The sequence below is a fragment of the Paramisgurnus dabryanus genome, chromosome 6 (genome assembly GCF_030506205.2).
Source record: "Paramisgurnus dabryanus chromosome 6, PD_genome_1.1, whole genome shotgun sequence".
NCBI classification, from domain to species: Eukaryota; Metazoa; Chordata; class Actinopteri; order Cypriniformes; family Cobitidae; genus Paramisgurnus; species Paramisgurnus dabryanus.
Window position 1 is genome coordinate 8,161,697 of NC_133342.1, and position 16,693 is coordinate 8,178,389.

The following is a 16,693-nucleotide window of genomic DNA, read 5'->3' on the forward strand; positions in this document are numbered from 1 at the left end:
ACCTTGCTCTCACTTCAAATGTGTCCCCACATTTAGTCCTGGAATTTGAGGGTATTGGATCTGGAAAGTCCTTTAAAGTTAACTAAGGTGTGGGACCCTGGAACTAGTGATTTCCTTCATACTTTTTTTCATAACCGAAAGAATAAACAGAAGAAATTCAATTGATGTTAAGCAGTGAGTTTAAAACTGTGCTTAAAGTGCATCATTCTGCATCTGAGATGCACATGAGCACTTTTGCGTCACTAAGCATTGGAGTCTTTGATTTTGTGAAGGTTTTGTGCAATAAAGAGATATATATTTGGCCTAAAAATTGTAATCAAATTTAATGTTGCATGACCCTGTACAATTTCTGAATGGGTTTTGAGTCCATCAGCCTTGTATTTCTGAAGCCAGATCTAACAGAACAGCTAGGCGACAGTGAGTCCCGTCCTATTTCTTCTGCTGGCCTAATAAAATATGAAGGCAGTCCTGTGTGAATTTCACCCAATTAATACACTCAAATCCATGAGGCTTCGGATAGGTTAAAAATCTGTTGGAGGAGGATGGGATTGGCACCCCCTGCTGGTTTAATGTGGTACTGCACATCACATCAAAAACATCAACTTTTCAAACTGGAAGTGTTATAATAATACATGCTAGACTTTTTAGCTAATTGCAGTAATAAGACAAATTTAGTGTTTTGCTAAATATATAAAAAAAAAAGAAGTGAATCAGAATAATTTTGTGGGTGCAAACTGGATGTAAGAGCAATGGGCCCGTTCACACCTGATACAGAAATAAGTCTACACATATTAAGGGTACTAGTGTAGCTATGATACACTGTACTACTGTTTGAAATGCATATTTTTCCATGAACCATAATTTTTCACACACAAATTTTAGGCAGTGTAGTGTATACTGTACAATATGCAGCAAAGAATTATGTATAACCACAGTGTTAACTGGACCAAACCACCTGCTTGTAATGTGAAGGAGTTAATCATGTTTTACTCTCTTCATCTCTCTTTTCCTGTAGCTATCTATCTGACCTGGATCGTATCGCTGAACCCTCCTACCTTCCCACCCAGCAGGATGTTCTGAGGGTTCGAATCCCAACCACAGGGATTATTGAATACCCATTCGACCTTCAAAGTATCATTTTCAGGTAGAGGACACTAACCAATTACTCGTCATCTTTTGTGTGAAATTTGGGAGCTGAACTAGAGCATCTTTTTTCTTAGTCAATGTAGGTTAAAATTGAGAATACATTCATGTGAGATATTAATATTTTCCCTGAATTATTCTTGAGACCTGGCAAGTATGTGACCTACAAGGATTGAATTGCACGTCTCTGTTGCACTTGGGTGATTCTCGTGAAATTAGACTTATGAGGTGTCATGAAACATTTTGATAATAAAAGTAAATGCAAAGTAAGTGTATCAAATAAGAAGCATACAGTTACAGACATCTCTTCATGGACTATTTTGCACATGATTTCAAATGACATCATACAAACCAATTTTGTTGTTTTTTCCACATTTAAGGGGAACATTTTCATTACCGCAACGTGTCCAAAACTGCATTTTGGGTTCTTAAACATGGAAATATTATGATTAAAAAATAAAAACCTTCAGTGCATGTTATACTATAAACATTTACAGTAAAGAAACATGTGGTATTTGGTGATCATTAGGGTTGGGTATCGGTTGGGTTTTATTCGATACCAGTACCAACTCGGTATTTTATAAACGGTTCCGGTTCTTGAACGGTTCTTATATCGGTACTTTAGAAAAAAAAAGGCACACACGTTGTCAAAAAAACCCAACTTTTATTTACTGGAACTTTTTTTTATAATTTAAAAAAAAATATATATATATACACTTCACATGCAAAAGCCTCTAAATGTCATCTGAGATTTTATTCTAAAATGAGCATTTTTATCAAGCTCATATATTTGGATCAGTAATTTCACTTTAATGACAATTAATATGTAATTTTCATTGACATTAAAGTGAAATAACTGAACATAAACATACAAGCTTGATAAAAATGATAATTTGAGAAGAAAATCTCAGATGGCATTTTAGAGGCTTTTGCATCTGAAGTCTTCATATCGGAACACCAGGTGGCGGTAAAGAAAAGTCAGGAACCGAAATCAGGCACCGAATTTTTCATTCGTATTCGGTCTGGTTACTACCGTTTACGTTAGAACCGGTTCCCTATTGGCACCGATTTTCGGTACCCAACCCTAGTGATCATTGGTAAATGTAGAGACAATAATAAGGAATATAAATGTGTCCAAGACCAATTTTCTCATTCTCCGCAACAATTTTCAATCATTGTTAAGCCCTCAATGAACTAACATTTTCAAAACAAAAAAAAATTGTCGGAAGGGCCATAATTGACTGTGACACTCAAGATGGCTATCAGGTAAGCAGTTCTTATTTTTTTCTCTCCAGATAAAAGTTAAAATTTTGTTTGTCATAGTACCTAGACAACTTTTTAGTTCTCATTACTCATATTTAATGTAATATCATGTTGCGGTAATGTTTATTTTTGATAATGATAATCTAAAAAAAATTTAATACTCTAAAAATAATGGTTATAATTAATAATAGTTAGTTCAGACCTTAATCTTATATGTGCAAAAAATTGGCTTCAAGGGCTTTTTTAAAAACATCTGATGCTGGACACTTTCTAAGTCTGGATTTCGTGAGAATCACCCACTTGCATTAATATGTTGTCGTAATTGAGCCATCTAAACTCATAAAACAGATTTCATCTTATCTGGAATTGGAAGAGTAATGCTAGCTTGGCATTAATGTTATTGGTTAGCTTATATATCTGAGGGTCTGTATTATAGTTGAAATTGCAACGAGAAATTAGCCAATAATCGGTATCCGACTATAAAAGCAATTTTTCACAGCTGAAAGTTTAAAAACAGCCAATAGTCATGGCCGATATATCCTGTCAATCAAATGAGAATAGAAAAATGTAATGAATTTGAGCTCTGTGTATAGAAAATGTAAAGAAACATCATTAGTTTAACTTATTCCCCACCAGCAATTTTTGAAAAGTTGCCCACCAGCTTTTTTGTGATTTTCAGAAAAGTTTTACAAAATGCCTTCCAGGAAAATTTACTTCAAAAAATGTATAAACATACAAATATATCAAATGAAAGAACACACCCTCCACTTTCAAACAAACAATAAACAAACAAACAAAAAACGAAAAAAAAAAAAAAAAACGTTTAATCCTATCTATATTTTTTCTCTGCTAAAAAACTTTTAAATATGGGTAGATTTCTGTAAAAATAAAAAATTTTGAGCAAAAAGCTGAAATAATTGCATTTTTGTGAAGGAATTTTGTTAAAGGAAGCGTAGTTGGACGCTTGAACATTTGAGTTCACGCACTTCATTCGCATGTGAAAGCCGCGTGTAAAATTCTAGTAATTTGAGAAATTCACACGGAAATTCGCCTCATGGGAGGGGCTTCTGCAACTCCGCGGAGACTCCGCCACCCCGCTCGCTTCCTGTAATCACATCACTACTACAACAAGGTCCTGATTTGTTAACGTGGCGTGGAAATCCGCCGAAGTTCCGATTTTTCAACTCGCGCGGTTTTCCGCAGCAACACTCACTTCCCGCGAAACGCACTGAACGCGATGCGCCTACCGCGCCACAGGATAATAATCTGCATGTAATCTCGTCTTTGCATTTGATTTAACATGTAAATCACCCGCGCTTGCCGCCTCTACCGCGGATGGTGTAAACGCAGCATTAGAGATCAGATTCAGAACGATTATCAAAACATACACAGAGTTTAAAATTAGTAAATGACGTTTTGGCTTCAGTTTTTTTTTCATAAATACAGTAAGTGCGCCATCTTGTGGCTAATCTTGCAGATTAACATAAAAATTTATCAGGAACAGGTTTTTTCATGGAAATTAAACGAAAACTCTTCAATGCCGGGGAAAGAGTTAATGTTCAATTATTATATGTATAAATAACATTCAGAAAATTTTATCTTCCGGATTTAGTTCATGCAAGTTAATATAACCACCAAACTTTCGGTATTGGCAGATATAGGTCTGAATAATCTGCTATTGGGATTGTTGGAAAATTTTATATTGGTCCTCCTTGAAGCATTATTCAGTGTGCAGACCTTTATTGTTTTCCATTATTATGATATGACCTCACATACACTTTCTGAGATCACTTTTGCGTGCCAGATGATATGAAAATTCATAAAACCATAAAGGAGATTAATTTTGTCCTCTCTGCCATATTGACTCAATAAATGATTACCATCAGCTCTGTGGTTTTTAATCTCTTAAACCCTCATGAACCTCACGGAGAGCTTGCCGGAAGAGTACCTCTCAGAGTTTTTGAATGGCGGTACAGTCGATTTTCTCCCGCTGTCTTTTCGCACGTCTCGCACCCTCCGCTTCTGTCTGTCCTCATGCCAAAGTTGTTTGATGAGTACAGAGTGAATGTGGAAGCTCGTCCTACATTAAAAGCGCGTGTATGTTCAAAAGTAGGTCACCCAGCCTCTGGCCAAAGGAAACGAGGACGTTTCTATCTGGAGGAACTTTATTTTAAGCAGCCAATCCTACAGGGTTTCATTAATCAAAGGCCCCTCTGTGAACTGCTGGATCGGGGCTCTGACGCCACCAGGAGGCGCTGTGGCTCCTCAAACCCCAAATTACTGTCACATGTTCATTCTTCACTGCTGCTATGTTTCTAAAATCTAGGGCTATGGCTGTGTTCAGAATAGCATGCTACTTTTATGCTTGCGCATACTATTCTGATGACGAAATTGCATCATGTGCACTGTACGCTGAACCTCGCGTATGCGTAAAAACTGAACCATACTTCTAGGTAGGGCTGTATAACAATTAATCGCGACTAATCGTTTGCAAAATAGAAGTATTTATATATAATATAAATTATATATAAAAATGTATATACACATGTAAATATTTCTTACATGCATGTGTATTTCTATATACATAATTATTATACACAACACACATATATGATGTAAAAAAAACTTTTATTCTGCAAACGATTAGTCGCGATTAATTGCTATGCAGCGCTGATTGTAGCTTAAGACCTTTGTACAAAGGATTGTGCTTTTTAAATACTGTTTTAAGAGGGTTTTTTTTAATATAACCAGCAAAGGATTGGGAATACCATTTCATCATTGCACATAAACATTACATAATTTTTTTATGAGACTTACAAATGCTAAGTTTGTACCATGAGTTCAACATAGTCGAAAATATAAGTGCTTATATTTGCGTGTTAGGTTTTTATTGCTTTAAATAATTTAATGGCTTCCTTATGATTTATGTAATGAAACACTGAAGCAAACATCGTCTCTGTCTTCCTCTCTTCAGAATGGTTGATGTTGGGGGTCAGAGGTCAGAGCGCAGGAAGTGGATACACTGTTTTGAGAATGTGACGTCCATCATGTTTCTGGTGGCTTTGAGCGAGTATGATCAGGTTCTGGTGGAGTCGGACAACGAGGTGAGTAACACCAACGCCTTAACAAGTGTCATCCTGGTTGCAATGGCAAAACTTATTTAAATATAAATGGATCTGATATACAGGTCCAAAATCACATGCCTACATTTTGGTTGAAATATATATTAAGATGCAAATACAGAATTAAATCTGAGCACTTATTACATTGAGAGAGGAATCATGGTGGGCAATGATTAATCGTGATTAATCGCATACAAAATAAAAGTTTTATGTAATTATTATTAGGGATGCACCGATCCGATATCTGGATCGGGTATCGGGGCGATCCGGGCCCTTTTTGATGGATCGGATATTGGACTAACAAACTGATCCAATTTCCGATACTATGCGTTGCCGTAAAGTATTATAAATGCAAGCACCATAAACGTTTTTATGCACTTTATTCAAAGTTTCTTAATACACTCTATAACTTCATGTGAAGGAACAAATGTGCATAAAAGTTACGGTCAAGCGCATAATTACCAAAATAACCGTCTGCACACTAAATTTTTTTTTACTGTGACAGTTTTGAGCAATTAAGGAAAATATATTTAGCATATTTATTTAATCAAACGTGCCTATTATATGTTCTACTAAACACTGCCATTTTATTAATAATTTATGTTCTTGTAACTTGTAAATCATTTTAAATGATTGGTTTTTAAATGTAAAATTATATTTTATTTTTACAATTTTAATATTAATTCAACAATGGTATCGGATCGGTATCGGGTATCGACAGATATACAAAGCCCAGGCAACGGGATCGGGTCTGAAAAGTCAGATCGGTGCATCCCTAATTATTATTTATATTTAAACAGAAACACACACATGTATACATTTCAGAAATGTTTTATTTATATATACATTTTGTAAATGTTTATATAATATATAATAAAAAAAATGTAATTTACTACACATGTAAATGTTTCTTAAATATGTGTGTGTATTTATATATACATAATAATTACACACAGGACACCCTCATATTTTATGCAAAAACTCACTTTTATTTTGTATGCGATTAATCGCGATTAATCGTCGCCCACCCATTTATGATGGCAGTTGCACCACCAATATAATTTTGAGTGAACCATTTCAATTAAATAGTTCACTCTGAGTTCTGATAATATTAGCATTTTTTTGTTTCTAAAATAATTGTAAAATAAGTGTCTGATATAAAAAGGCCTTTATTCATACAGTAATGATGACATCATACACTAAGGATGCTCTCGTGGTTCTCTTTAGAATCGTATGGAGGAGAGCAAGGCTCTGTTCAGGACGATAATCACATATCCATGGTTCCAAAACTCCTCCGTCATCCTCTTCCTCAACAAGAAGGACCTGCTGGAAGAGAAGATCTCTTACTCACACCTGGTCGACTACTTTCCTGAGTTTGATGGTACGTCTTCTGCTTAAATTACCGTAATACAATCACATTTTTCATCTGGGTTAATTCAAGCTGTAACAACACATTTATTTTATAATGTTTTTGCTGAATTATTTGTGTATTTGTAGTTGTTTTTTGATGTTTGTCTATTTCTTTGATATGTAAGATAGGTAAGTAGAGTAGTTTAAAACAGTAGCTGTGTCTTACACAACAACAACGAGTAATCTTATACAACATGACCTTATAAGTACAGATGCACTGATATGAAATTTTCCACTGATAGCGATAGCCGATGATTCAGACTGATATCTACCGATACCGGTAGTTTGGTAGTTATATTAACTAAATTCTGAAGATTAAATTTTCTGAATGTTATTCATTTTTTACACACAGAGCTCAAATTCTTTGCAATTTCCTGTTCTCTTTTGATTGACAGGATATATTTGGCCATGACTCTCGGCTGTTTTTAAACTATTGGCCGATAACGTAAAAATTGCTTTTATGGAACGATACCGATTATTGGCCGATATCGTTGCACCTCTACTTATACGAATGGCACCATAATTTAATGTCATAATTAAACCAACAAAACCATTTCCCATCCATGCGTCTTTTGCAGCGATTTTTGTGTGAGCATATCAGTGAACACCCCTGACCACTCTGTGAGTTTCACGTCTTTGTAAACGAAAGTTTAATGCATTTTAGGAAGGATTGTCCCAGTGCACCTATACACGCATTGTAGAGGTGGGAGGTGAAACAACAAACACCCGAAAATTCTCAGGCCAGCATCATATGTCGAAATTTCAGTAAAAACCTTTCTATTTCATCATAAACAATCTGAAAACAGGGCTTTAAGTGTAAAATACCCAACTTGTCCTTTAAATAATTGTACTGTATGTCTTCTGTAGATCAAAACATTTCTAATGCATTTTTAATACATAATTCCCATAAAACACTGAAAGAGATCCATTGCTGTTACTATGGAAACAGGAACAGATTTGTGGTAAGGTTAGATAAGTAAATGTCTTCATCTCAGAGCTGGTTGGTTCATTTCAAGGTAATGAAATAGGAGATCATGTTGGGTTTTGAGTAGAGGTCTTCACGGGTCCAAAGAAATGCACCCAACCCAAAATAACCCAAATAATGTTTTTACCCAAAGACCCGACACAAACCTGAGAAAATTAGACTCGAGTCCTACCCGACCCAGTGGCGATTTTAACCCATCTGAACCCGAATGTAAACGGCACCAATGCACCAGTCAGAAATAATACAATTCAGGGTTTCCTGGAATTTCTGGAATATCATGGAATTTTAAAAAGTCTATTACAGACATTAAAAGTAAGGGATTTCTTTTGACCAAGTCATGAAACATCACGCATTCTTTAAATTTTTGTTCAAAATGTAATTCGCTTGTTAAAGCTTCCACTATTTTTAAATGAAACTACAACCAATTGGCATTTTTTATGCATTTCACGCATTTAAGCTACTTTGACATTTGGCTTAGAGTGGGAACCCTGAAAATGAACTAGAATGTGCATTCAAAATTGATTGACAGGTCAGTTTCAATGAAAATTAACCTATCACCAGCCACACAATATCGCAAGCGCTCTTCGCAAACAGAGAACGGTTGTAAAAGGACTCGATACACACACGCAAGATATTTCGGGTTGTCACGATGCCCGTAATATTATTCGCGACCAGTGTCCGAGGCACACATGAAACTTTATACCTGAACCCGGGGTCGGACCTCAGGTTTTCGGATCTGGAAGTGGACCCATGAAGACCTTTACACTGTAAAATAAATTCTAAATAAATTTAAAAAAAAAGTTTTTGATTACTTTAACTTAACAAATTCAGTTAAATAATTCCAATTTGTTTTTAAGTAATGTTAACTTTAAACTGTAGTATAGAGTAACACTGGCAATGGGATCCAAAATGTCTTACTCTGCAATGTGACCATTGCAGTTGCGCAGATGATGTCGATGCTAACACGCAGCCCTAGTTTTAAAGGCGTGTTTGGTTAACATACACTTGTGTTTTTCGCAGGGCCCCAAAGGGACGCCCAAGCCGCACGGGAGTTCATCTTGAAGATGTTTGTGGATCTGAACCCCGACAGCGACAAGATCATCTACTCGCACTTCACCTGCGCGACAGACACGGAGAACATCCGCTTTGTGTTTGCGGCCGTGAAGGACACCATCCTGCAGCTGAACCTGAAGGAGTACAACCTGGTGTGAGACGTCCAGCGGGTCCAACGCCCCTCACACCGGTCAGCACAGAACAGGCACCCGCAGAGCGTGCGCACACCTACGTCCACATACGACACGCACACACAAATCATACACACTGTCTGCAACACACTTTCGATTTTTTTCCGTTTTCAGCTTCCCATTTTTGGACATCTTGTTTTTTTGCCAAAGGCCTCTTCTCCTTTTATCAAATTTGACCATCAAAAGTGTCTCGAATTTGACAAAGAGTGTTAGATACCGAATTTCATGCGTTTCAAACAAACGTTGGATTAGCAGAGTTGTGATGAGCTTGCGGACGGAGCGATCTGTGATAAGCCGGCCTGAAAACTGGAAGTGACTTTTTCCTTCCTCTTCTGCATCGTTCGCTCAGATCTGTTTCGAGTGTTTCTCGCCTGGATGAATGAAAAATGCGGTTTTCACGGTCCTGCAAAAAAAATCACAACATATTTACATACTTGTACATGGACACAAGGACTAGTGCTGTGTTGTCGGAGATTCCTAATCGGATTCCCAATCGGATTCCGGCAGAACCCAGTGGGTTCCAGCGGGTTCCTCTGATGGTGTGGAGAACTTTTCTTTCGCAGAGATGAATATCTCAACGAGGCTAGTCTTCAATTCGCATCGATGAATGTAAACTTTATGTGAGAGCATTGCAAATGCAAAAAAAAAAAAACAAAAAAAAAATAATGAACGAAAAATAGTGTAATAGAATGCATATAAAAGCAAAACGATACAAAGCACGAGAAGGAGAAATGAAACTAATGAAATAAATCTGTGTATATTGCTGAGATGATCATTTTAAAACCTTTTTAATGATAAGTAACTATAGCTACTTCAAATATAAAATAAATTATAACAGCAGTCGAATTAACGATGGATAAGTGACAGTTAAGGATTTATTTCTTTTTTTATGTGTGCGAAACATACACATACGATAAGTTTTGTTCTGCGGATCTTTTTTTATCTTCCAACTTTCCCGGTTAAACGTTTTACTTTACTACAGTACAGCAGATGTGATTTATAAGTATATAGTTTGGCTGCGTTTTGAGAGTGTACATATTTTGTCTCGCTCGCGATTCTGAATCTGGCTCGTAGACTCGCAGGTATATTGTCCAGCCGCCCGAATGCACAGTATTCATCGTTTACGCAAAACAGTACACCACAGTAAGTTTTGGTCTGAATTTCAAGTATTTCACGGCAACCCAAATTCCAGTGGTTTTGTGCGAGGAATGGGGGGTCAGGTAATCATTTATGCGAAGTTAATTGATTGTGTATATTTATATTTGTAAATACGTATACACATTATTGCTTATGTACAAAACGTCTGTGGTACACTATCTTTGGCAAAAAATCACTTTTGTGTAATTGTGTACGGTTTGTTGGTTTTCAGATGAATTACGATATTATTGATACTGTGATTCTTCTGGTTTAATTTTTTTATTTTTGTCACTATGAATACAGTAACATAGCAGTAACGTGTGGAGGACAAACGCGATTTAAAAAAACGACACGTACGGTTACGAGCAATAGTCTTGAGAAAACGGGAAAAGATGTCAATTTTTCCCAGATGAGAAACGGCACCCTCTACAGTGTGAATGTTATATGAGATAAAAAAAAATAGGTATAAGCAAAAGATAAGATTTTATTTATATAATTTATGGACCAGTTGTTGATAATTGTTTCCTCTTTCTTTCTTTCTTTTATTTTTTTTTAAAGCACTCCCAAGTTACGAGACAGAAATAGGAGACTACTGCTGTATAAACTTCCGTTTGATACAATTATTCACTTCTTTTTATTCGTTTTTCTCCTACCATAATAGTTTCCACGCAATATATTGTAACCACACTTTTCACTTTCCAAGATTTGTTTTTTTTATCAAATTTCCAAATGATGTGTAGGTGCAGTGCTTTAAAGGAACATAGGAAATGTACCATATGAAAATAGACGCTTTTTATTGTGATTGGAGATCCGTTTGCAAGTAGTGACTACTTTTTTTGGTTTACTTATAAACTCATGGCCTGGTTCTTTCATTGTTTTATACAGGTGATGGTTCATTCATTTTCATCAAGGGCTAAGATAAATTGTCAAAAACCAGAAAAATAGTTGATCACAGCTTCAAGTTCAAAGTCTGAGAATTTTTTCTTTTTTTTGCACGTGATCATTTTAACCAGGATTATACCCATGCCAAATTCTCATGTATTTATCATTTCTTTCACTGTATTGAAGTCATCACGTATTGCCACGGTCATCAACCACTTTTATTTTAAGAAGCACAAGTTAAACCGTATTCTTTGTAAGCTAAACCCAGTGTTTCAGTCAGATGTCACAGTATTAGTAAATCCGACTGTAATTTCGTTGCTAGCTAACTTAGATTTAACTGGTGACACAAATCCATTTGTGCTCATTAAACACTAAATAAGCTTTAAACACACGATATTGGAGATGTTTCTCTTAGACACCATAGTGTTAGCTGTGGTTGTATATTGTTCATTTGACATGTTGTATGTCTCTGAAGCGTCTGAATGAAGCTTAGTGTACTGCGACTGTTGAGATTGTGGATCAAAACGACCCTTTGCTCTTGTATTTAGTCAGTAATAACATGAAACCGTGTTAATGGTTCCTTCATTGTAACCATCGGTAAATGATGCGTCACTTGTTTAGCGCAGTTCAATTTTTTTACGCACTTTTTGCTTCTTCGTGCCATGAGGAAAATGCGTTTCCAAGGCTTTGAAGGAAATGGAAACGGTTTGAGCTACACATATCCGGTCACGTCTTCAACAAGAAGTGTGTTTCCTAAACGTGCCAGTTCCAAGCATTGCCGTTCCCAGAACCTCTACCTTTGTTAACAGCAAAATGTTTTTTGGGGGGGCATTTCAGGATTGTAGTCACATGACAAGCACAGGACACTGTAGATTGAGGTTTAAAGGCCAACCTTAAAGGAAAACACCACTTTTTTTCAATATTTTATTATGTTCTTACCTCAACATAGACAAATTAATACATCCCTATCTTTTTTAATGCGTGCACTTAATCTTTGTACAGCGTGTCATGAACGTGTTAGCATTTAGCCTAGCTCCATTCATTCCTTAGGATCCAAACAGGGTTGAATGTAGAAACCACCAAACACTTCCTTGTTTTCCCTATTTAAAGACTGTCACATGAGTAGATACACAAGTATTGGCTATTTTTAATAATGAGAACTATATTGTATGGCGGAAGAGCACTTAGTTAGGTCGAAGTGTTGCAAACTAAGTGTAACTTAGTACTTACTCGTGTAACAACGTTTTTTAAATAGGGAAAACATGGAAGTGTTTGGTGGCTTCTAAATTCATTCCTTTTTGGATCCTAAGGAATGAATGGTGCTAGGCTAAATGCTAACACATTCACAACGCGCTGTACAAAGATAAAGTGCATGCATTGATAAAAGATAGGTGTGTATTCATTCGTCCAAGTTGAGGTAAGAACGTAGTAAAATATTGAAAAACAGTGTTGTTTTCCTTTAACCGGACAGATTTATTATTTAGATCTTGCCAACAGCAAGCGTGTGCTTTTGTGTTTTATCATACACTAGGTCAAATATACCCATTTAAGTCTGATCATTGGATTTCTCTGCATTTCTGTGTGTGGTCAGGCTGTTTATGGATCTTTCCGCTGACCAACTAGCTGGTTAGGATGACTAGTAGAAACACAAGCACAGCATTGCAAGACAGGCTCCAATAATGCTCCTCATGTTGATTTTAATACAAATCTGTTGCTCGATTACAGCCGACATTAGTTTTTTGCATGCGTGCTGGTATGGAGCTGATATTGGTGGCGAACGGTTGAGATTCGGACCCAAATGAAAGCCTTTGCTTTAAATCCTGTTTTTATGATGATACTTTATCTGAAAACCACTTCTTTACCACAATGATTTGGGACGTTTTCTCCTCTCCTTTGACCCTTTTATTTTGTAATTATAACAGATGTAAATGTTGTATGATATTGTGCGTGCCAATCCGCTTTCTCTGAGATGGACTCATACCAAGTGCCAATTGTCGTCCAAATCACGCGCGGGATCGTAAAATAGACACGGTCCTCTTATTAAATGAGTAAAACACTAAATATAAGAGTGAACAGCTTTACTTTGTATTTAAGTTAGAAGATAAACTGCTGTTTTCTCTCTCTTTTTTTTTAAGGAAATGTAATTATTAAAGCATGTGCTCTTTTTGTCCAGGTGGGAGTTAAGGTTCAGACGATTACATTGAAATCCTCCGATGAGGAAATTTATTTACAGCATTCTCGCCATGTTTTTATTTGTACTCGTTTCATTTCAACCACTGTTGCCTGAACCTCATACAAACATGGAAATGATTTTCATAACCGCCTTCTAAGAAACACAAATGATAAAGTATCTGTTTTAAATTGAAATAAATTTGTTCCTATACTTGCTGACAGTCTTGGATCTTGTTTTCTTTGCAATGCCAGGTTTTTGTCCAGAAGGGGGCGCACAGTGTTCGCAAAATGTCCTCAGCCTTTAGAAAAACATGAATTCTTGTGTGTCTCATAAGTGTTCAAAATATTTACATCTTTTTCCTCTGAATCCGAGTGTTTTGTTTGCTGTGCAAGTGCAGTTTTGGTGCGATGCAATTCATTCATATTCATGACAAATTGGCTTACCTTTAAGAAATGTTTAATATTCATTAAGCAGTAACCTAAAAAAATATGAAATATGAGTAGCATAAGTCAAAGTCATAAACTCTTTTATTAACATGATTTAACTTCTTGAAATTCAGCATAATTTTTCAAAATTATATTAATTCTTCCATAATTTTATGAGCTTTTGAAGACGCTATACAAAATATTTGTAATAAAAAATGTCACACGTATGCATATTTAAGTGGAATTAAATATCTAAAGGTGATTAAATGGGCTTACTCTCCCCCTTACTCGTTGTGAATGTTTTCCGAAAAAAATGCCCGGATGTCCTCTTTCTTTAAGACAATGTGAACTGTGTAATATCCAGGCTAAACTCTCATAATCTAAACATTTATTTTGATATTTAACATCCTTCAGGGTTCCCACAGGTCATGGAATTTCTGGAAATATCATGGAATTTTAAAAGGTCTTTTCCGGACATTGAAAGTCACAGAATTGTATATTTTTCTGTCCAAGTCATGGAATGTCGGGATTTTTTGTATGTTGCTTTAAATTAAATTTTTCCATTTATCAAAATGTAATTCACTTCTTAACTTGTGACGATAGGAATACCATTTCCGGTTCCAGGCCTCCGCGGACTACAATTTAAACAGCTGTTTATTGGCCCTGTTTATCCATTTTGGGCATTTAAGCTACATTTTATAAACTCACAGTGTAGACTACATTATCCAGACTCACGGTATCCCGGACATAGGTCATGGAAATTCAACTTTTTAGTCTGGGAAAAGTCAGGGAATTTGACATTTAACTTACATTGTGAACCCTGCATTGTTATTAGCATTCAAAATTATATTGATTCTTGCATAATTTTAAGAGCTTTTGAAGACGCTATACAAAATATTTGTAATAGAAATGTCACACGTATGCATATTTAAGTGGAATTAAATATCTAACGGTGATTAAGTGGGTGACTTACTCTCCCCCTTCCTTGTTGTGAATGTTAAAAAAAGGAAAAATATGTCCGGATGTCCTCTTTCTTTAAGACAGTGTCACCTGTGTGTGAAATCCAGGCTAAAGTCTCATAATCTAAACATTTATTTTGATATTTAACATCCTTCAGGGTTTACAGGTCATGGAATTTCTGGAAATATCATGGAATTTTAAAAGGTCTTTTCCGGACATTGAAAGTCACAGAATTTTATATTTTTCTGTCCAAGTCATGGAATGACGGGATTTTTTGTATGTTGCTTTAAATTAAATTTTTCCATTTATCAAAATGTAATCCACTTCTTAACTTGTGACGTTAGGAATACCATTTCCAGGTTCAAGCCTCCACGGAATACAATTTAAATAGCTGTTTATTGGCACTGTTTATTCATTTTGGGCATTTATCCCCTAAAAATTCCAGTATTGTGTATTATTTTACAGAAAACTTCATCAAAAGCAACACATCAAAAACAAAAAGGTTAACACGTCACATATCTTTGGAAAGCTGAAATTCTTGTGATTCGAAACCGTTTTAAAAATAAAATTTGTGTCCTTTTTAGGCATTTTTTTGCCTTTTTCAAAAATGCTAAAAGCTACAATTTCTAAACTGCTGTGGGTGGTTTTCCAGGCAGGGATTATCTTAAACTAGGACTAGGCCTCATTTTCATTATGTACTAGTTTTAACAAACATGCCTTACTAAAAACATTACTTGTGAGCATTTTAAGGGAAAACAAAGGGCGTTGGTGTATTTTAAGATATGTCAGTAAAAGTTGTTTTCAATCAGCTCTTACGTTGATTTTAGTCTAGGATTAGTCTAATCCCTGTCCATTTTTCCCCACATTAAGTCATTGAATATTAGGGTATTGGACCTGGAAAGGTCTTTGAATTTAAAGTTAACCAAGGTGTGGGAACCCTGTTTCAAAGAATGTTCTTTACATTTTGAAAAATGATTTTATGTAGAAAACAGCAAATGAGTATGTATGTGTGTTTTTTTATTATTATTGCATTTTCGTTGAACATTACACACAAAAAGCATAACATCTTTTCCTATAGATGCAGTTCCCAGTATCGCAGGTAGGAGTCGCTGTCTACAGACCGAGGAAGAACAAACACACACTTCCGGCCTCTGTCATTTTATCCAGTTTTTTGTCGTTTCATCCAGTTGACGTTTTAAAATGGGCATCCCGCATGCGAATGGACGAATCCTAGTATGGCAAAGGCTTGGGTCATGAATATTAATGACGTAACGAGACGTCCTCGTATAGACGTACATGACTGGTTAAGAAGCGGATGGAATCAAATACCAATGTTTAGTGTAGTAGCACAAAGGGTTTACAAGAGAAATAAAAATAAATTAAATATTAAAAAAAAATAATAATAAAAAACATACGAAGGAAGTTTAAATAGAAAAATAAACTTAAAATATAAACATATTATTAAAAAGGAAAAATATATTTCTTATATAATAATAATAATAATAATAATAATGGTTATAAAAATTATTATATCCTACTCTTTTCCCGGACAAAGTTTAATCCAGGACTAGGCCTTCGTTATATTAGGACATTTAAGTATTTTTTTACAACGTATTTTACAGTATTTTTTATGCATTTTAGTCTGGGACTAGGATAAACCCTGTCCGAGTAACATCGCTTTTATTGTTATAACACATTACTTTTATTGTTTCCTAATCTTTGTAAGTCGCTTTGGACAAAAGCATCAGCTAAATGCCTAACCGTGAATGTAATGTAAATGAATATGTCCCTAAATGTCCTGCTGTTAAATGCTGTTTTATTTTTGATAAAAGTATCAGCTAAAATAGCATAAAATACATTACATTAAATTATTTATATATTTAAAAAATAATCAAAGTACAATTTTACAACAAGCATTAACCTCAAACATTTTTTACGATAATAGTAAG

The 16,693-nt window shown here is 35.4% G+C and overlaps 1 protein-coding gene across 1 annotated transcript in view; it reads left to right on the forward strand.

The window, feature by feature from the left end:
* Positions 1-12,155, forward strand: part of gna11b (guanine nucleotide binding protein (G protein), alpha 11b (Gq class)) — a 46,107-nt gene extending 33,952 nt beyond the window's left edge. The window contains exons 4-7 of the mRNA XM_065262354.2: positions 1,016-1,144; positions 5,381-5,510; positions 6,756-6,909; positions 8,944-12,155. Coding sequence (XP_065118426.1) covers positions 1,016-1,144; positions 5,381-5,510; positions 6,756-6,909; positions 8,944-9,134 — 604 coding nt within the window. The 3' untranslated portion in view covers positions 9,135-12,155. The remainder of the gene's footprint in view (positions 1-1,015; positions 1,145-5,380; positions 5,511-6,755; positions 6,910-8,943) is intronic.
* Positions 12,156-16,693: the final 4,538 nt, after the last annotated feature.